The sequence below is a fragment of the Ambystoma mexicanum genome, chromosome 13, assembly GCF_040938575.1.
Source record: "Ambystoma mexicanum isolate Mex_15411 chromosome 13, UKY_AmexF1_1, whole genome shotgun sequence".
Lineage (NCBI taxonomy): Eukaryota > Metazoa > Chordata > Amphibia > Caudata > Ambystomatidae > Ambystoma > Ambystoma mexicanum.
Window position 1 is genome coordinate 753,873,378 of NC_090938.1, and position 22,767 is coordinate 753,896,144.

At 43.4% G+C, this 22,767-nt stretch overlaps 1 protein-coding gene across 1 annotated transcript in view; it reads left to right on the plus strand.

The window, feature by feature from the left end:
* The first annotated feature begins 4,008 nt into the window (after positions 1-4,008).
* The window catches only part of LOC138520681 (natural cytotoxicity triggering receptor 3-like), a 79,638-nt gene continuing 60,879 nt past the window's right edge, over positions 4,009-22,767 (plus strand). Inside the window, exon 1 of the mRNA XM_069632953.1 lies at positions 4,009-4,158. Coding sequence (XP_069489054.1) covers positions 4,083-4,158 — 76 coding nt within the window. The 5' untranslated portion in view covers positions 4,009-4,082. The remainder of the gene's footprint in view (positions 4,159-22,767) is intronic.

Sequence of the window (22,767 nt, forward strand, 5' to 3'; positions counted from 1 at the left end):
TGTCAATTTTAGGAAGGGAGTCTATGTAAATTAGAACATGGCTGATAAATTAATTAGAAAACATCCCATTATTCCTACCACATATTTCTTATCAAGAAAATCACAAACAATGTGATAAACTGCATCAGTGAGACCAATCATCAATCCCAATTGGAACCAACATGTTCATTCATAAAAAATGGATTTCTAAATCCACTAGTGAGAAAACTCCATCATATTCCAGAGCCAGTATGCACATTCTTAACATACCTACTGGACATGCAATAGTATACAAACCATGGGGGTCATTACGACCCGGGCGGTAAGGGGTTACCAGTACCGGTAAGGGCACCAGTATCAGTAATCCTTTACCGCCCAACTACAAGATCCCTTTGTCGGTCCTCCCTTAACGCCTGGTTTTTCCAGGCGTTAAGGAGGGGACCCGCAAAGGGACTTTGGAGCTAATAACGGTACCGCAATTTGCGGTACCATTATTAGCGCCTTCCCCATTCCCATTGAGTCCTATGGGGGCGCAAATGGGAATGGTGAAGGGCCCTTGTGAATTAACGCCCCCGCCAACCCTGGAATGGGGCGGTAATTGCTCTATTCACCAGGGCGGAGTCGGAACGAGTTTGGAGGCAGCCTTGGCACTAATAGCGCCGTGATTACCTCCAAACTCGTAATGAGGCCCCATATGTTAGTCCCCTTAGATTTAGTAGCTTTATAAACATCAATTCAACATGATCTAGCAATTACGCCAAGGAATCAGCAATTTTTTCTGAAGCACGTTTACCGACTAAGGACCTTCCGATTCTAACACAAAATTGGGATGGTATCGGATCTAAATGTATATCGCAAAAAGGGGAAAAGACTCATCAGCATCCAGCGGACAAATGAGTAGAAGAGCTAACACACAAAGGGAGGTGCCCCCTAAATGAACTACTTCAGTTTATGATTCTATACAGCCTAGCTCTATTCAGACCTGGCCACTGTAAATAATCTTAGAATGTGACCCTTCTATAGCAAACCTTTACGCACGACAGAACTGTACATCAAACCAGAAAAAATACGAAATGTAAAATTATGGGCAAAAAATATATACGACATATTAGTAATTTGTCATGGTGACATAGACAAATCACTACCACCACACTTTTATGAACACTTGAACCAAAACACGTTTGAGCTGAATTTCACAATCACACAGAGTAGGAAATAGCCTTCTTAGATTTATATCAAGGATGGACTATTACACACCAAGACTCCTTACTTCTTGCAAGTAGCAGATACAAGAGAAAACAACAGAAAATATTCCATTTGAGAATTCTTGCGTGCCTCACGGAACTTTTATAGACTAGAACACAACAACAAGGCATGTGATGACTTATTCATCAAATTTTCAAGCAGAGCTATAAGGAACACATTGAGATAGTAACAGGAAAAGAGAGGTCATATGATCGAGATCAACTCTTAACACCAAAGGTGAAATTTGACAGAATGAGGGACAAAGTGCTATTCATTACTAAGTGTAGTTCTGAGAGTAACAAAATATAGAATATCGCATGTTAACCTTTGAATTTATTGAAACAAGGCCAAGAACTAGCACATGAGCAACCAATCATGGTTTACTGAAAAGCCAAGACACTTCAACGACTATTAGGTCCTAGTCATTTCGATAAAATATCAATTTACAATAATATCTACTTAGGTAATTTTCCTACTGGTTTTTACAAATGTGGACTCTGTAACATGTGTGGTTATACCTTGGATAAGATGACTACCTTTAAGGACCAACAGGGAAGAAGTCTGAACATTTCTCAGTGTATTAAAGCATGTACGTGGCATATATGATTACATGCATGTGTAATACATTGTATACAGGGTGTACAAAGACATCTGAATAACAGGGCCTGTGAGCATGTTAGATCCAGTAACCTAAGCCACCCTACTTAGCCTTTGGCATCACACTGGCAGAGAGAATGTGGAGGAGAAAATATACAACGACTGAGACTTGTGGGAATCAAAAGAGTGAAGATAAACAAAGAAAAGGGGATATTGAACAACTACTGGGACAAAAAGAAGCGAACAGAATATTTGACTCATTAAGGAACATGTATTACACACTTTCTGATAACTAGGATAAACTCCTGCTTGGAAACTTGAGAAACATTGGACTGTATAGAGAGGAATTGTCAAGGTATGGATGTCATTAATGCTACACCTGTAGCGTTACCAGATATCATTTGTGAAAGGGAATCAACAATTATAGTTAGACAGCTGAGAACCGTTTTCTCAACAAAGACTTTTGTGTTTCCCAATAATTATGCATGTGAAATCCTTCTGTCACCTTTGTCTGATAACCCAACTATATGATCAATATAAAATGATTGCAGTACACCATGATTAGATCACGGCATGTATGGATATCAGGAACTAAGAGCTATTTGGTACAAACAGCAATAACACTGGCATTGATCTTTATTACTTTACACAATCTCCTCAGAACACATATCAACACATTAAAGGAGACTATGCATCCTTCAGTAGTAGCAGCCAAGAGTGTAAGAGTCTCCATGTCAGCCGCTGCTTTATCTATCACACAATGGATGCTTTTATTTTAACATTATTGGATATCATTTATTAGTCAAATATGGTGATTGGTAACACCTTATACCAATGGAGGGTAACCTTAGCCACCCTCTATGCCCATGTGGCAGTGGTGGAAAAATGGAGTGCCATGTGAAGGTAACAACAAAAGAGTGAAAATAGTGCATTCGAGCGATACATGATGATAGGCCCAGGACAATGAGAGACGTACAATGGCTACAGCGAGAGAGCCTGAGAGGAGAATTGTTGTAAATAAAAAGAAAACATTGATATAAATAAAAATAAATATATTAATAAAATATGATATCATATCATAGAAACAGAAACAATAAGAGGAAGATAGGTTGACAAGGGGCAGAATTTGAAGAATTAGAAACAAGCGAAAATGAAATGACTGCATGAGGAATAAGCATTAAATGGGGGGAGAAGGCAGAAAGGACTTAGAAAGTAAAGCAAGATAATCCATGCAGAGGACCAATGAGAGAACAGTGATAAGGGAGCAGAGAAGTGCAGAGAGAGGGAGAGGGAAAGGGAGGGAGAGGTCATGCCGGCGATAACAAGGAAACATGTGGCTGACACTTGCACCTCACCGAGGCATCCCTCATATGTGTGCAATCTACTGCACCTGAACATTTGGGATCACTGCCCATGGTGTCTCCATACCCCTGTCCACACCTGGCAGCCTCCTGCACCGGACAGTACTCATTGCCTCCATCCTAAAGTATATAGTAGAAGGTGTTCATTCAGGAGGAGGGGTGCATTAATCATCCGTGAGGGATGGAGAATGGTGAGAGGAGGTAAGGACATGTGCCCGCCTTTAGGGCCTGAGTACCTAATGGGACCTCATTTTGCATTTCTCTCTGAGATGGGGAATCGGGGGGAGATATAGTTCCGGGTTCACCGGTACGCACCTCGGCCTTTCAGGATAGAAGCTGCCCTATCTAGATGGCCTTTGAGCATTGAACCCAATGTTATCAGCGCACTGGCCAATCTGCCAGGCTGTTATGCAAGTCTATGCAAAAAGGACGAGCATACTCGTCCTTCGCACTTAAGGGGTTAAAGGAGCTCTAGGCCTGCTGTGGCTGCTTAGCCATTCTGGAATAAAGTATGACTTGTAACCCTAACCCTGGCAGGCTCTTTTTGTTGTGGTGGAAGGCTTCCTTCAAGCTCAACCCCACGTCTACTTCTGCTGTTTGCTATTTTTTTAACCTAAGGTGGTCTGACCACTCCAGATATGAACAGACAATTTTCCATGACATCACATCCTGACCTATCAGGAGGCGGCGCGGCTTGTCCGCTGAGGGTCCTTCATCTCCCCCTGCCTGGCGTGATATGACTTCCTGTCTATGACCGTCCCGGTGGCCAGTCGTACCCTGAAGATCTCTCTTCTGGATCTCTCTACTGGGTCTCTCTACCGGATCTCTCTACTGGGTCTCTCTACTGGATCTCTCTACTGGGTCTCTCTACTGGGTCTCTCTACTGGATCTCTCTTCTGGATGTCCGCTCAGCCTGTGGACAGAGATCCGCAGATGCATTCCCTGTGTCTATTGGCCGCGCTCAGTGCTTTGTCAGGTAAGTCCTGGGGCTGATGTTCGTGAGGGATTTGCTGGCATAAGCCGCACTCCTTCTCTCTTCTCATGTATATCCTGTCCTTCTCAGACTTCCCTTTTAAGTCAATTACCATTTTACTATGTGCTCTTTGCCCAGGAGTCAGTATCTATTGCACACAGGTGCATTGTTGCCATTTGTTTCAACTCTTAGTCTCGGTCTGGTTTGCAAATTATGTTCCCAGGGATTTTCCGGGGGTTGAAGAAGGACTCCTGCCCGGCGGCATCGAGGCCAAACTCTTGGGAGCCACAGTAATCCCCTTTCCATGTCTAATATTTGTAGCTCAGTATAGCAGGCAATTGGTGTCACTGACACACTTCACAGTGGGGACTTATACAGGATTTAACAGACACAGTGGAAGGGGTCATCGGGGCGGGGGGGGTTGGGGGCGGTCTCGACCGTTGTAGGTCAAATGACCTTTTTTTCCAGAATGGACAGAGTGATCTTTCTAAATCGAACTGTCATGCCCCTTTCCGCACACGAGTGCGCTCAGGAGCTGACAGGCTCAGCGGGACCTGGAAGCGCAGGACAGGGAGAACGGGTGAGTGTGCGTGCATGTGTGTGTTGTGTGTCTGGCTGTGTTTTGGGATGGGGTAGTCTCGGGTAGGGGCAGTCTTGGGTGGGGAGCGAGGGGGCGGGGGCTGAGAGATGAGGGTTCAGGGGGCAAAACACCTGATTTCAACAAAATCCCGTGGGAGAGGGTGTGGGTGGGGGGCGGGGAGGAACAATGGGGTTGTCAGGGGGGAAACCCCCAGAATATTAAACATTTAAAAAAAACATTTTAAATCTCTCATGAGAAAAAGACCTTTAGAATGCTGGTTTTACGATCAAAGGAAAATCGGTCATTGTAAATCGGTCTTTTTCGCGTGAGAGCTTTAAAAAGAGGTCTTTTCACATAGAACCGTCTCAACAGCTTAGAGTAGAGACAGCGAAGTGGCAGTCCCTCTGTAACACTCCTGCAGAATGAGCCCAGTGCCAGTAGCCTTGTGCACATTATGCAATCATTCTGAATAAGGTATGCATTACTAATTGGTTCATCATTAGCAAAGGGTTGATACACTTTTGTTGCACATTAATTATACGTTCATGAATTATCACCAAGTTTCATTTTGGCTGTTATTTTGTATTTATTGGGAAAGGAAGGAAAGGTTTGAAACAAAGCTCTTTGAATGAGCACGTATGGCTGGCTGGGCCACGCCCATGCGTAGGGGACTGGCCACGCCCATGCATAGGAGACTGGACACGCCCATGCATAGGGGACTGGACACACCCATGCGTAGGGGACTGGGCACGCCCATGCATAGGAGACTGGACACGCCCATGCATAGGGGACTGGACACACCCATGCGTAGGGGACTGGACATGCCCATGCACAGGGGACTGGACATGCCCATGCACAGGGGGCTGGACACGCCCATGCATAGGGGACTGGGCACGCCCATGCGTAGGGGACTGGGCACGCCCATGCATAGGAGACTGGACACGCCCATGCGTAGGAGACTGGACACGCCCATGCATAGGGGACTGGGCACGCCCATGCATAGGGGACTGGGCGCGCCCATGCGCAGGGGACTGGACATGCCCATGCATAGGGGACTGGGCACGCCCAGGCATAGGGGACTGGACACGACCATGCGTAGGAGACTGGACACGCCCATGCATTGGGGACTGGGCAGGCCCATGTGTAGGGGACTGGGCACGCCCATGCACAGGGGACTGGACATGCCCATGCATAGGGGACTGGGCACACCCAGGCATAGGGGACCGGACACGCCCATGCACAGGGGACTGGACATGCCCATGCATAGGGGACTGGGCACGCCCAGGCATAGGGGACTGGACACGCCCATGCACAGGGGATTGGACATGCCCATGCATAGGGGACTGGGCATGCCCAGTCGTAGGGGACTGGACACGCCCATGCATTGGGGACTGGGCAGGCCCATGTGTAGGGGACTGGGCACGCCCATGCACAGGGGACTGGACATGCCCATGCATAGGGGACTGGACACGCCCATGTGTAGGGGACTGGGCACGCCCAGGCATAGGGGACTGGGCACGCCCATGCGTAGGGGACTGGCCACGCCCATGCACAGGGGACTGGACATGCCCATGCATAGGGGACTGGGCACGCCCAGGCGTAGGGGACTGGACACGCCCAGGCGTAGGGGACTGGACACGCCCAGGCATAGGGGACTGGACACACCCATGCACAGGGGACTGGACATGCCCATGCATAGGGGACAGGACACGCCCAGGCATATGGGACTGGACACGCCGATGCACAGGGGACTGGCCACGGCCATGCGTAGGGGACTGGCCACACCTATGCGTAGGTGACTTATAAAGGCACGCTCAGTAGCAGCGGGAGACTCAATACCCGGGCGTAGTAGGGAGGCATCAGGACAGGACAGGGGCCAGCACTGGCAAGATGAGAGTAGGACGGGGAGAGGAGGATATTGACAGTCTAGAGGGTATACATGTAATAGAGGATGATCATAAACAGTGCATGCATCCATGTTCAGTGGGGGGTGGGTACCAGTTGCCACACGGCTGCTCCTCTAAGTGAGAGGGACCCCTTAGGGCAGATTTGAAGCCTGGCACTGGCCACCTGCTGGTTGCACTACCGCCGTGTATTGCCGTTATTATTTATTTATTTTTATTTATTATTATTTATCTGTTCTCCTCTGCTCAGCACTTTCCACTTCTCCCCACTTCCTTGCACTTTCCCCTTTTCCCTTTCCCATGCACTTGCACGTACTCAATGTCACTGGGCCTAGTAAGATCGTTGTTCCCCTCCCTTGCCTTGTCCCGCTCTGAAACCCTTTTGTACGAGCGCGATATAAATAAAATATCAATATCAATATCAATGATAAGCCGGGCATGGACTTGATGTCATGGGGAATTGGGTTTCGGTGGTGGGGAGTGAGAAGGTTGAGGAACGAAAGCAAGAGGAAGCAGAGAGATGGTGGAGACCAGAGTGGCCGAGGAGAGCAGAGTACGGGGAGGTGAGTTACAAGTGGTGGAGTTGGCCAGGTTGTGGACAGGTGCTGATCAGATAGAGATTCTTGGACTTGGAGGCTGTACAAGGCTGAGTGGAGATTGCGAGTGGTTGATGAGGGTGCGAGTAGCAAAGTTAAGTCATCTGTTGAGTCAGAAAAAGGAATAAAGAGGGAGTCCCTTGGGGGAGGACGGGGCAACATTCCAGCCTGCTTAGGCCAAGGGTGAAGATGAGAATCCTGGCAAAGTGGAAGAGCAATGGGTGATCGTCTGGATATCGAGGAGGCGAAGACCGGCATCTCTAGACCTATCGACATGCACTGAGGTAGTTTCGGGTCATGTGCCCTGGGGTTTGGGATGAGGATTTTGGAGGTAAGGAAAGAGGAGAGCGAGGGACAAGTTGGGACTGGTCAGGGGGTGGGGGGACGGTAGAAGGAGCACACCATGTCCTGACTGATGTCACCGGTTGACGTTACATTCCTAATGTGATGTCACACGCTGACGTCAGGTGTCTAAAGTCATGTCACGTTCCAAAATATGGATCCTGGCTGGATATTGAAGCCTGAACTACACAGCATACATGATCTGATGTTGATACAAGCAAAACAGTGGACATCACAAACAATAGAAAAATGAGAAATAGCGAAATACACACTGACAAATGTATAAATACAAAGAGAAAACAAAAGCATGCATAGTGGATATTTGTTTTTTATTTTTTTTATTGCAATTTTTAGTTTATACAAACTTTTATCACAATGTTACTTCTATTATATCTCCTAATAAAAAAGAGACAAAGAGAAAAAAAAGAAAAAAAGCGTGTCATTTGCTTTGTAGAACATTATGGTTCCTTAGGTACCACCCTTTCTAGGTTTCTTTCAGAATTTCATCCATAAAGTCAACAATTGCACAGGTTATCTTCGTGTTGTAAGCTGACATCACACGAGTCCACCATTCGTCAAAGTTTCCATTTAATGGAAATGAAAATCCCAAATGACATGTCCTTGGGCCGTTAATGCGCTACATGTTACGGTTAAATGGTACAGTGACTCTATTTCCTTTTTACAATATCTGCAGAGATTGGCTTTGGGGTCGGCTTCTTTTCTTAGCCAGCGCATCTCTTGGGTCTTTAATGCATTTAGCCATAAACGCAAAAACTGATCTCCATGATGGCGAGATGGGCATTTTACTAGGTATTTCGGTTGTATTGTACATCTAGTTAATTTGTTATGCTCCCAAGTGGGAGAGCAGTACGCAGAGTCGCTCTTTTTTCTAAATTTGAAATCCAACTCCATATAGTGGCTATTGTAAAGTGGCAATTGGATCACACCGCTGGCGGGGGCGCTCTTATATAAACAGAAGCTCGCCCCATGTTTTGAAATCCCCCCCTTCCTTGCTTCTGGCATTAATCTCACCCATCTCTCAAATGTGCAACTAAGGAATCCCTTACGGCCCCATTATGCATGCATGCATGAAATGTTCCTAATGGCTGACAAACACACCACAGCTTTGCTCAAGACGAGACAGCAAAGAAATGTTCCTAATAGCTAGCAGACACACCAATGCTTTGCTCAAGGCGAGACAGAAAAGAAATGTTCCTAATGGCTGACAAACGAGACAGTAACGAAATGCTATTTTAATATTAAAAAGATTGGGACTCTTACATAATTCATTTTTAGAGAATGAATATGTGATTTGGAACAACATGTTTGTGATTTGGAATTTTACAAGACAATAAAATAGATTTTTTTTTTTAAAACCAAGCAGTCAGATCTTGTTTTGCATTGATCAAGCACCCCCTTTTCCCTGTTTTGAGGGACTAGGGTGTTACAATTTTCACTAGATGTCTCCTCCATGGTCCAATTTCCTAATTATGCCCAGCTGAAAGGTTTCCTATTAGCCCGGACATTGAACCCGGATACATCTGGCATTTAATTTCCAGGAAGTGATGTTTCCACCCAGTGAAGTTCTGAGCAGGTCCAGATGGGTTTGCCAAGGAGGACCCTTCACTGCTTGGGGAGCAGAGGAAGGGTGCGATGGGGTGAGAGTGTATACTGTGTACATCCTAATGACCAGAAACCATTAGTAAACATGCTTCTGTGCCAAGTTGAATTACAGAACTTGAAAACAGTTTATGTTTCTGCATTGCATCTCATGCTCATTGGGGTAAAAGTAGCCAATATATTGCACAAAGGTGCAGCGAGAAGTGGGCATTCGAGTATTGGAGGGCAATTGAGAGGAGTAAAATGGCCTCCACTGCTCTCCCGCGGGCAAGAGATACGAGGGCGCCTTTGATTACTCCAGAGTCAGAACAGTATAATGTCTTATGATGGGGAGAGTAGGAAGGATCTGATCAGTCTGTCCCATGATCAGGAGAGCGGGATAGCCTATGTGGGATAGAATAGGGTGGGTTTGACTACTCCCTCCCAGGATCAGGAAAGTGGGATGTCTTACTCTGGATAGAGTAAGAAGGATTTGACTCCTCTCTCACGGTGTCGGAGAGAGCAGGATGGTTCACGCTGGGGAGAGCAATATGGATTGGACTGCTCTGTTCTGGGGTCAGGAGAGTGAGGTGACTTATGCTGGGAAGAGTGCGATGAATTTGACTACTCACTCATGGGGCAGGGGGCAAGAATGATGGCTCCCACTCCCCTTTCTAGCACTCGGAAGAAGAAGGGAAGGCTTATTAGTAAAGCTGTTTTTATTCCATTTAGCAAGCTTGGGGCACATGAATGGACAGTGTGAATTGCTTGGGGCACATGAATGAGGCACATGAATGGACAGTGTGAGGCATTTGGGGTACATGAATGGACAGTGTGAAGCACTTACGGTACATGAATGGACAGTGTGAGGCGCTTGGAACACATGAATGGACAGTGTGAGGCATTTGGGGTACATGAATGGACAGTGTGAGGCACTTACGGTACATGAATGGACAGTGTGAGGCACTTGGGACACATGAATGGACAGTGTGAGGAGCTTGGGGGCACATGAATGGACAGTGTGAGGAGCTTGGGGCACATGAATAGACAGCGTGAGACACTTGAGGTACATGAATGGACAGTGTGAGGTGCTTGGGGTACATGAATGGACAGTGTGAGGAGTTTGGGGTACATGAATTGACGGTCTGAGGCTAAACTGCATGCCCGCTGCTGCTTTTCTCTCTGTATTGGTGACTTGGAAAGACAGAGCAAATCCGATCTTGTCCTGTTGCCAGTCTGAAGCTCATTTTGCTTCTGCAGCAACTGCTGAATCTGTTTGAAGGCTGCTGTTGGGCCACCTACCTAGGCATAAAGACCATCATGTGGTTAAGGTAAGGGCACAGAGGCAGTGTTCTTAGATTTGCCTGATTAGTTTAAATAAATCTGTCGCTTTAACATGACTGACCACACTGGTCTGTCTTTGTCCAGATATCTCCCACTCCCAGGCCATAATGTTGGTGGTCTATGCCAAGTTGTACCTGCTCTCTGGAAACAGGACTAACTGTAAATTGCAGTGTCCGATTGTTTTTGCCTTGCTAGTTTCGGATGAGTGAGATCCGGAAGGTGGGTATGTCCAATTACTAGTTCTAATTGGGTCGAGTATAATTTAACCTGGACACAGTGCAACTAGTGTCTGTTTGTTTATTTTTATTTGTAGAGGGCACCTGACCCATAGGTATCTGGGTGCTAGGAGATTGGTTACAAAAACGGATCATTACATGGTATATACGTCATATATTACATATGCAAATGAGATACAATACAAAAGGTTGCATAGTGCAGATCAGAGTGATGCTTAATGCATGGAGAACAAGGTGTACATGGCATTTGAGTAATGCAAGCAAGAGTAGAGCAGGAGAGGTTAGTATTAGGGGTGGAGTGGATGTGTGTAGGACACATGAGCCTTGTGGTATGCCACAGGTGATGGGAATGGGATTGGCTGCTGCTTGAGAAGACCCTCATGGTCCTATTGTCAAGGAATGATTGAATCCATTTAATAGCTGAGCTCGAGAAGTGGGTATCTGAAGCAAGATGGTTGCAGAGTATCTTGTGGTCGACCAAATCAAAGGCCTCCGATAGGTCCACAAGGGGCAGTATGGCTACTTTGGTGAATGTGTCAGTCAAGTAGGGTGGGGCTCTATGGTTCAGTGCTTTGTAGGTGAGGCAGAGTGTTTTCAGGTTAATTTTATCTTGTATGGAGAGCGATTTGCATAGTTTTCTGGTTGTTGATATGTGCTCTTCTGGGTATGTTTCAGGCAGCTCTCAGAGCATTGTTTTTCAGTATTTTATTCTGGGTGGCCTTGTTGGCCCCTAGGTATAGACCGTTACATTAGTGGAGTTTGGCTTGTAGAAGTGCTATGGCTAATGTAAGGCAACTGTTGGATGATAACAGTTGTCTACATGCCCTGATCAGCTTCCCTGTGTAGGCGGTGGCTGAGGCAGTCATATTTACTTGTTTGGTAAATTTAGAGTTTGTATCGAAATAGAAACCTGGGGTTTTTACATCTTTGTCAATGGGTATGTTATTCCCGTCCATGCAAATGCTACAGAATTTAGGGTTGAGTTTCTGTATGTTAGTCTGTGAACCAACTAGAAGAATCTGTCCTATCATTCAGGCAGAGGCCACGAAGGGCCATCCATGCCTGAATGATGGTGTAGATTTAGTTAATCCTAGTTACGTCTGTCATAAAACCGGACCTCAATATCTTCAAGACAAGCTAAAACCCTAAGCTAAAACCCTATCACCCCCCACGCACTCTAAGACCAAGCTCAGCTGGTCTTCTAGTCATTCCTAAAACAAACTCAGTCAGGTTAGGCGGATCGTCATTCTCAGCCTTGGCCCCCATGCTGTGGAACTCACTCCTACCCCACATCCGCCTAACTGAGGATTTAATGTCTTTCTGCAAACTGCTGAAAACCTGGCTCTTCCCCTAAAACCAACCCCTATCAAACTAACCCAATAGACCAACAGCATCTCAATGACACCAATCCAATAAACTACCTGATGCAAGAAATGGACAGCCAATAACCCATAATAAAAGCTAGAAGGACAAACAGAATTAAACGAGAAAAAGTGGGGAATTGGTTAATAAGAATAACCATACGGAAACAGTAAAGAGATTTAAAACTCTGTGAAATGGACTTAATGCACAAGGAGTGACTCAAGTGAATTGCGTGGATGCAATAGATAAAACTGATGAAGCCTGTGGAACAGATTAATGCGCTGAATGGAAGAATGCATGAGTGGAAGAACAGATAACTATACAGTTCAAACGAGTATATAAATCAAATGAGTGAACAGATCGGATGAGGGTATAGAATAGACGATCAAAATAAGTGGATAAGTGTGTAGAATGGTTGGGTGTATAGAACAGACGAGCGTGTAGAACAGATGAGTGCGTAAATAACAGAGAATCGAGTAAAACACAGGAGCGCGCAAAACTGAGGAACGGGCAGAACGGTAGAGAGTAAACCGTATTAACGTATGGAACAGATGAGTATATAGAGCGGATGAGTATGCAGAGCACAGGAGTGTGGAGAGCGGATGAATACAGAAATGCAGAGAATGTGCTGATCACTGGTGCAGACAAATGTACAGCCCTGGCGAATGTATAGGACAAATGAGTGTATAGAACTGATGAGTGTATGGGGCGGGTGAGTGTATGGGGCGTATGATTGTAGAGAGCAGATGAATATATAGAACAGGATTACTGCATATCAGCGAATTACCTTATTGGTGTTGAATGAGTGAAATCAAGTGTGCATAAAGCCGATGAGTACACAAAGCCGATGAGTGCGGAGAGAGGATTGAGTGCGGGTGAGTGGATTGAGTACAGGGGAGTGGATTGAGTACAGGGGAGTGGATCGAGTGCGGGGGAGTGGATTGAGTGCGTAGGAGGGGTTGAGTGCATAGAGGTGATGAGCGTAGAGATGCTGAATACATAACACAGACAGAATGAATGAAGAATATGGATCGAGTCTATATGGATAGAAGAAATGTTATACGTTGCTCGAGCGAGCCGAGGGTATGGAGCCATCTGGGGTGCACGAAGGTGATAGAAATGCGTGACATATATAGTATGGTCTGAAATGCAGAGAATGTTCAGAAAGCTTATATCACATCATAGCACACCACCATGCTTACTCTCTCCTTACACCATCACTCAATTAGAACACAGAGATACTATGACACCATTCGGTATAACTGTTCTCATACCAACATTCTACATCATACTGCCCATCACTCTAAATAAACACTGCTGGTTACCCACCCCCAGCCAGGCGCTCTCTTCAGGCCTAACGCAGCCACATTCGATCTGGATAAATCCTGCCAGAACTAACACATACTCCTGACCTCTCCACCACCACACCTACCGCTAAGAAGCAGCTATTACCCTAACACCGCACCAGCTGCACACATATCCGGTGCTCACATGCACCTTGAATCTCTCTATTCCCTCTATTGACCTGAACTTCGGTTTCCGAGGGCGTTCAACCTACCAGCGCCTTCAGACCATACCAATGGTATATAAAGCGCTATATAAGCGCAAAGTAACATAACATAACATAACTTGGGGCACATGAATGGAGAGTGTGAGGAGCCTGGGGTACATGAATGGAGAGTGTGAGGAGCTTGTAGCACATGAATTGACAGTGTGAGGAGCATGGGCACATGGATGGACAGTGTGAGGAACTTGGGACACATGAATAGACAGTGTGAGGAGCTTGGGCACATGGATGGACAGTGTGAGGCACTTGGGGTACATGAATGGACAGTGTGAGGTGCTTGGGGTACATGAATGGACAGTGTGAGGAGCTTGGGGCACATGGACAGCCGGTGTGAATAGCTTGGGGCACATGAATGGACAGTGTGAGGAGCTTGGGGCACATGAATGGACAGTGTGAGGAGCTTGGGCACATGAATGGACAGTGTGAGGAGCTTGGGGCACATGAATGGACAGTGTGAGGAGCTTGAGGCACATGGACAGTTGGTGTGAAGGGCTTGGGGCACATTGGTAGGTTGCGTGAGGGAGTTGGGGTGCATGGATAGGCACTGTGATGAACTTGGGGAACATGGCTAGACAGTGTGATGAGGTTGGGAAACATGGCTAGATGGTGTTAGGAGCTTGGGGCACATGGACAGATAGTGTGAGAATCTTGAGGTACACTTACTGTGTCTGGGGCATGGGGCACATGGATGAACAGTGTGAGGAGCTTTGGCACATGGACAGTCAATGTGAGGAGCTTGGGGCACCTGGGCAGACAGTGCAGGGAGTCTGGGGCACGTGGGCACACACTTTGGGGAGTTTGGGGCCCATCAACAGGCAGTGTTGAGAGCTTGGGCACATGGATAGCCATTGTGAGGCGCCTGGGACGCATGAGAAACAATGTAAATAAGTTGGGGCGCAGAGACATATAGAGAAAGAACCATAACATAATAGCTCTGTATACAAAATTTAAAAAAACGCTTTTGAATACAAAAGAAAACCTTTGAGTGTGGGATTAAAGAGATTTTATAATGTGTGGTTTATGGACCCCCAAAGTGGAAACGAGACTGATATTGGGCAGATCTTTGTTTTAAACGTTAGCTTTTTAGGGTCATCCCTCTGTCTGTGAGTGTGTAAGCCTAAAAGTAGTGAGAGAGGTTGGGAGTGTAAAGGGAGCGAGGAAAAGGCATGGAAGATGTGTGAAGTGAAGAAACAGGGAATGAATACAAAGAGGCAGCAGAGAGACGGAGTGTAAAGGAATGGGAAGATGAGGGTGAACATAGAAGACAAGGACGTCGAATGAAGAGAGGTGGGGAGAAGATGCACAAAAAGAGCAGAGATGGAAGACTACACAGAGATCTGAGAATAACAGGGGGTGGTGCGAGGGAAGGAGCATGGAGATAGAGAGAGGACAGAGAGGGACGGAGCATAGAGATAGAGAGAGGACAGAGAGGGACGGAGCAAATAGATAGAGAGAGGACAGAGAGGGATGGAGCATAAAGTGAGGGCAGGAAAGATGGGCGAGAAGAGGCAAATTCAGAGAGATGAGAGGGGGAAGCATATAGACAGTAAAAAAACAAAAAGCAATGAGAAAGGGCTGGCAAATAAAGAGAGAAGAGACAAAAATAGGAGAAATACAACAGTTATAAAGAAAGGAGAGAGAAGGCATCAAAGAGAGAAGTGGGAAGAATTATTAAATGTGGCAGAGGGAAGTCTTACAAAGAGATTTGAGAATGAAGGAGTGTGCAGAGTGAAGCGAGGGAAGGAGTCTGGGGAGGGAGCAGAGGGAGGGATTGCGCATAAAGAAGAGGGTAGAGAGGAAGAGACTATAAAAAGGAGACGTAGAACAGTTATAGAGAAAGGAGAGGAAAGGATGGTAAAGAGAGAGGAGAGGAAAGGTAGGGAGAGGGGTTTACAGCAAGAGGAGCTAAGCAAAGCAAAAGAGGAATATACCCATATATCATGCCATCCCACGAGCACATGGAATAGTTAAGGTTAAAAAACATTTTCTATGGGGTTTCAGGAAATAACTTTTATAAAGAACCCTTGAACGCTTCTATTAAACAATCTGAAGACACTCCACAGGGAAGTAACAAGCTGGCCGCCCCTGCATGGCATTTCAGAATCTTTCATGGATGGCTTCATATTTTTAAAAAAATGTTGTTTTCTTTGCTCTTTGAATCGCTATTAACATGGCCCAAATATTTCAAAATGTGCCACTTTGGTTTTCCAGATTGTTTGCATGCACCCAGCTCTTCCAATGAATTGGTGCACTGAGAAACAGTTTGAAAACCAAACTGGCCAATTTCGAGATGTTCACATTTTAATATTTACCTATATATGGGTCATGCACAGAATGAAAGTGCATCTTTTCTACAAACTGTACACGTATGTGGAGGTATGTAAATTATGGCTACCAAACATACGAAAACTCACATCAAAGTTAGGACTGACTGATGTCAGTTTTTCTATGTATATTTTTTATTTTATAAAGGCTCACACAGCACGAGAGGCGCTGTTACAAGAATTTTTGTTTTTCTTAGTTGCTAATTGTGCTTTTTTTTTGTCTTAGTTACGTATTTATTTCTAAGCGTGGACCGGGAATCGAACCTGTGTTGCTTCGAGTCGTCTTGCTTCCAAGACCCGCAGGCTGCCGCTGAGCTTTCTTCCGGGACATAAGATGTAAAGGAGATGTAAATTGTGTACATGTAGGCAATGTAAAAGTCTTGTGCACCTCTTAGAGGTATTGACAATACACAAGAAAGTTAGAGGTCACTATAATGTGAGGTTTTTATACGTATAGGAGGTGTATAATACATGAGCAGAGTGAATGTATATTTTGTACACAAACGTGTGGGAGATGTACATTTCGTACATGTACATTAATAGCTGAAAGCTCATAAAGCCAAGGCTGACTTTTATGTCGGTTTTCAGTGGATGTAAATTGTGTAGATGTACAAACTGGACAGCTCTTATATGCCTTCTTTGTGTCCATCCTCTTTATCCTTCTATCTATTCTCCTCGTCTCGGGAGGAGAGCATAGGGGCAACATGCTTGTCTTGGAAGCAAGATGATGCGGAGCAACACAGGTTCGATCCCCGGGTCCGCGCTTAGAAGCCTCTAGCAAGATGATGCGGAACAACACAGGTTCGATCCCCGGGTCCGCACTTAGAAACCTCTAGCAAGATGATGCGGAGCAACACAGGTTCGATCCCCGGGTCCGCGCTTAGAAACCTCTAGCAAGATGATTCACAGCACCACAGGTTTGATCCCCGGGTTCACGCTTAGAAACCTCTGGGTATTAAGCGTGTTACAAATAACCAATTATTATAATTGTGGATAAAAACAGATGTCAAGGGTCAAACTTGATTTCAATGTGAGTTTTCAGACGTATAGGAGGTGTATAAACATGTGACCATCACCTGCCAGACACTTACTTACACTTAACACTCATATGCCTTACACCACACTTATGGCAATCACATATAGAACACACCCACTTATGACACACGCTCCTACACCACACATCCTTACGACACATGCTCTTACGACACACACAGACACACATTTATCACACATGCACTTACCACACACACTCTTTTCATATGTAAATGAAACGATTGGACAATGCAAATTGAGTACCAGTACCAACTATAAACTTGTATATGCCAGACTCTTAGACACCAAACACTCATACACCTTACACAATGCATGCTTAGGACACGCTCTTACAACACACGCACTTACAACATATACTATGCCACCCAGTTGCTTAGGTATAGAAGGGCTACAAACATGCGCAACATTAATGGTCATATTCTACACAAATCCTACATGTACATGTATGAAATGTACATTAAGTGCTTGTACACTACTAAATCTTTTGCAATTGTCCTCAAAGTCAAGACTAACTTTGATGTTAATTTTCATATGCATAGACAATGTACACAAGATGTAAAACAGCTAAATGGATGAAACGCAGGTCGTATGGCTTATACCAGGCTCATCTCATAAAGGTTTTAACATCTACAAAGAGTGGGAATTACATAATTAAGGTGCAAATACCATTTGTACATCACTAAAAAATGAACCATGAAAAGCTGAAGTATAAACACTGACACCATACCACTGTAATCCAACCTTAACACTCACTTCAAGTATTAGGCAGGCTGCATCATGAGTAACGTCTTTATATATACATGTAAAAACACAAATCCTGTTTTAGTCTAAGTCACATAGTACTACCATATACGTGGTGTGGGTTTGAAGCACTGTAAAGGTTGGCAAGTGCACACTGTATGATGTAGCTCCTAACACAGTTACTACAGGGAGGCTGCTGTAAATAGCATTTGCATCTACAATAAACATTGAACTATAAATATTTCTGGAACACGTTAACTATGCAACTTTCTCAGCACTAAGATAGAGCTCCTGGGTATTAAACTATGCTCCATGCTACCGACACATATCTGCAGGTGTGGGATGTGTAGAATCCTGTGCCTTGCCCTGGGTTCTGGAAAATGTTGCTGTCTAGAAGAAATGCTTGCAAGTCCTGCAGAAAACTATCCATGCAACATCAAAGTTTGCAAAACAAAGTGGACATGCTCTACGAAACCCATTTAAATTGGCTGCAATGCAGTCACGATGTGTACACACCTTTAGGCCGGGCATACAAGGTGTCCACAGTTTTCTTATGCTTTGACGAAGAGGCAAATCTTTTTATATATGTTCCATGTGAATTTCCTTCCACATGCTCTTCTCTTATGCAATGCAAGTGCACACGCACAATGCTGAAAAGGTCTTGCACCTTAGAAACAGTCACGCCATCAGATTGGTTGTAGACTGCCATGCACCCGTGAAACCCGGCCATGACGGAGACAATTTATACTGAAATGCAGAAATGTTTGAGGCTGAAATTCAAGAACTATGCAGATTTTTCAATGCCTCATATTTTCCAAATGTATTTCTTTGCATTTGTGCATTGGCCAGTATACCCCAGAGCGTGTTAATGGCTTTCCTGGTAGCTATAAGCACATTGGTATCCCATATCCTGTACTTGTGTTCCCAGAGTAGTTCAAGAGGAGAAAGGTTCAGTCTTGAAACATTTCTGGAAATGTTGTTTGATCTTTGGGGGGATATCAGGAGTGTGTTCCATGGGGATGAGGGTACCCCAAGAGCAGCAAATCGTCTGGGAAGATAGTCGCGTGTAATACTACAACACAGTCCCTGACTGGGACACAGTCCTGGCACTGCTGTACCTCTTTCCATGAAAAGTAGGGCTGTATTGAACTTCGGCTTCAAGTAACTATTCAGACACATTTCGGCTGAAAAAAAGCTATTCGGCTCCCTCTGTAAAGTATCTTGTTGCTCAGCTCCTGCAGAATACTTTGTCTTCTCATTTGTCTGTAATGTATCAACTCAGAGAGGCAAACATGGAGTGCAGATTGCAAAAGAGAGTGGAATGAACCTTTGCATGACAGCATTCCTGATGAAATATTGGACTAAGCACCATATGTTTGACTATCGGAGGACAGTGGTAGTATAAGTGAGAGGTGAAGATTGTTTGTTCCTATAGGAAATACCTACTGAGAAATGTTTCGAATTTTTTTTTGGGCTGAAATTCAACCTTTCAATTTAAATTTTGTACATACATATAGTTCCATTTTTCACACAACACTTATGATCAAAATAATGTTAATAAATGTGGTAAAAAGCGATATTCATAATATACATTTACATTATACACACACTAATCATATGAAAACCATTATTCTATCAAATAGTATGCTAAAATATCAGAACATTCTAGAAATTTTAAAAGAAAGGAAAACAATTCTAAAAGTCTAAAATTCCATTATGTAGGATAGTGTCACACACAGCTTGTATATTAGAATTATTTGTTCCACTAGCATATACTTGTCATGTGGTTTTTAACTCATATTTTTAGATTTGTAAGATGTAACTACCTTAACAGCTTCTTTGTTACATATTGGTTTCTACTAAATTAAGAGACTCCAGAAATTGTATTGTTGCTATTCTGTCTCCTTATTTGGGTCAAATATGCTCATCCATACTTCACTAGTCAACATAATGTTATAATCATCGAACACTTTTGTTTTATATATTTGATTATAATTGCATTGATGGAATTTTCATAAATTGAAAGGTTGTTCATTCAGCCAAAACAATAAAAAAAAAAATAATAATCATCGAACAACCATTTAAAATACCTATAGTGTTTTTGTATCAAGCTTGGACATACAACTAGGTGATGCTGTAAAGTTTCTTTTTGAATATCCTTTTTGCAGAACCGGCATACATTTGCACTCTTTGCAATGATCCCACGTCTAGCCAGTATATCACTCGTGGGCCACAGATTTGGCCTGAACCTCAAATACTGGTTTCTAAATTGAGGAGATGCATATCTCTTAAAGTATTCTGCCTTATGACAATATTTTTTGTGGCCAAATAATATTAGGTCAAAGTCCACATATGTCTTGCACTTATTCTGAGTACGTATCCAGTCATATTGATACAGCTTGGTTTGGGCTCGGAATGGATTCTGCACTAGGAGTGCAATTGAAACATCAGCATCAGCTAGAGTATTTAAAATATAATTTCTCCAATTTAATGGGTATTCATGCTTTCATGTTAAAAGATAAGTTGCTAAAATATATAAAATGTTGTTAGATTTACTAGCAAGTAGGCGCTTTATAAAAAAAGAGCATAACTTCCAGAGACATATTACAAAAAGAGAAAGTGTACCCAGGTCAAATCGAATAATCGCCATAGGAGTACATTTTGGTAGGCTAAGTAAATTTCTCCAAAATTTGCCTTCAATCTTGCCCCAGAAGGACTGGTCTCGAATTTGTTTCGTCTCAGCACCGTATAATAAAATTGGCACTGCTTTTTGGTTGTAGTATGTCAAAACAGAACTACATGTGAAATTTCTATATTTATATATTATTACTTTGGCTTATTAGCTTAATGAAGCTAATTTGGATTCAATAGTAATCAAGAACAATTTATCATTAGGTACATTGTTTATGATAACACCTAGGTACTTGCATTGTTGGATTACTTAGAGCATAATTGCCATGAAAAAGATTGTGTTTTGCCAGCAGTTGGTTTTACGCATTCCATAATTTGGTTTTTATCCAAATGTATAATCATGTGATTCTTTTTTGCAAAATAGCTCAGACCATCCAACAACCTCTAGACCAATTTGTGTTCTAGATAGAAGGACAAGATCGTCAACGTACAATAAATACGAGATTTGCTTAGATCCTAGCTTCGGAGCATTAGGTTAAATGGGTAAAAGTACATCCTTCATATCAAATATAAAAATATTAAAAAAGGATAGCTGTCAATATTCATCCCTGCTTAAGACCATGATATGTTTGGAAAGACGCTGTTAAAAGACCATCTAACGTCATCCTTACTTGCATGGAGGTATTTGAGTGCAATAAATCAATCAGAGTCAATAGTGTCAATAGTGAGGGGGGCAATGACGTTCTATCAATTTTCCTTTCAGCAATAGTCTATCAATAGAATCAAAAACACTTCGAAAATCAACAAATGCGAGAAATAGTGGCTGCTTCTGAGAAATAGAATGTGCCTTTACCGCATTAATGGTAGTTATGTTTATAGCCGCGCCCACCCTGGCTACAAACCCTATTTGGAATGGGTCTCGAATATTAGCATCAGGGTCCATTCATTCAAATCCCTCAGTAATATTCCTGCAAAGGTTTAGCCCGAGGCATCGAGAAGGGCGATCGGCCTATAGTTAGATGGATCTTGCCGATCACCCTTCTTAAAAACAGAAATAACTATAGAATGACACCATGATCTTGGACTTTGCTGTTTTCTAACAATATATGTAAACAATGTAAAAAGAATGGATGCCCAACCATCAGGATGTTGTTTGAACATATAGTTAGAAAGACCATCTGGGCCGGGGGCTTTCGAGTGGCTCACTTTATTGATATAATACAGGATGTCATTAATAGAAAATTGTAAATCGAAACGGTCAAATTTAACAAAATTTTGGACCATTGTTGTACTTTCTGGTAATGCATTTAATTTAGAGAAATGCATTATCTACTGTTGTTCTGAAACACCATGTATTTGCGTGGGTAATTGTGGATCAGCACTTACTTGATTAATGAGGGCCCAAATTTGGGCAGAGTTTTTATCCTGCATCCCCCTTAACATTGATTCACCATCTTTTTGGACTAAGATTGCTTTACGCGTACGAGTCCAATTTCGATATCACGTCTTAATAGATTTTAGTGCAGCCCATCTAATCTCTAAAGGTAATAACATAGCACATTTTCTTTCGTGACGACAAAGTGCTTTTCTGTCTTTAACTACTGAATCAAATAAATGGATAGTTTTAAAGTTCCTTTTGTCTTTTTTGTTCGTAACATTTCAGAAAAGTATAATAAGTCTCCAAATTCAAAATGTCCTTTCTCCAAATGATGCATGCGCTTATTACTATAAATTATCAGTGAATCATGTAATTTCTCTAATGAATTTTCTGTCCATCAGAATCTATTTTTACCACTGTTTATAGTTAATATACCTTGAAACTTACCTTGAGGGCAATTTTTCAATTTTTCGGTCATCATCCATGTCAAAGCTGATACATTATGGTCACTTTCCTTTGTATTTATTACGTGGAAATCAGTTGCATAAAAAAACAGTGCTGCATCTACATAGATGTAATAAATTATTGCACTCAAAACTCCTCTCTTTTATGTTTTTTGTGGGAGGATATCTCCCTCTAGAGCACCATTCACCATGAACATGTTCCTTGTAATCATCATTTTATTCAATTTCATTATTCTCAAGTCACTCAGGGGTACCAGCTCATCCAAACAATGTAAATGTAAGTCATCCGCCAATATAGTATGTGATATTTGTGGGGTGAAACTAATCAAGTCCAATAGTGTCATAATCTCTTCAATAAATGGATCGTCGGAGATGCCAGCCGGATTCCAATATGTATTTATCAGAGTAAAATATATATAACCAATTTACATTTTTACTAGCTGCAAGAATATGTTGGGAGTCACCCATGGTTCAAATACAATATCAGAGAT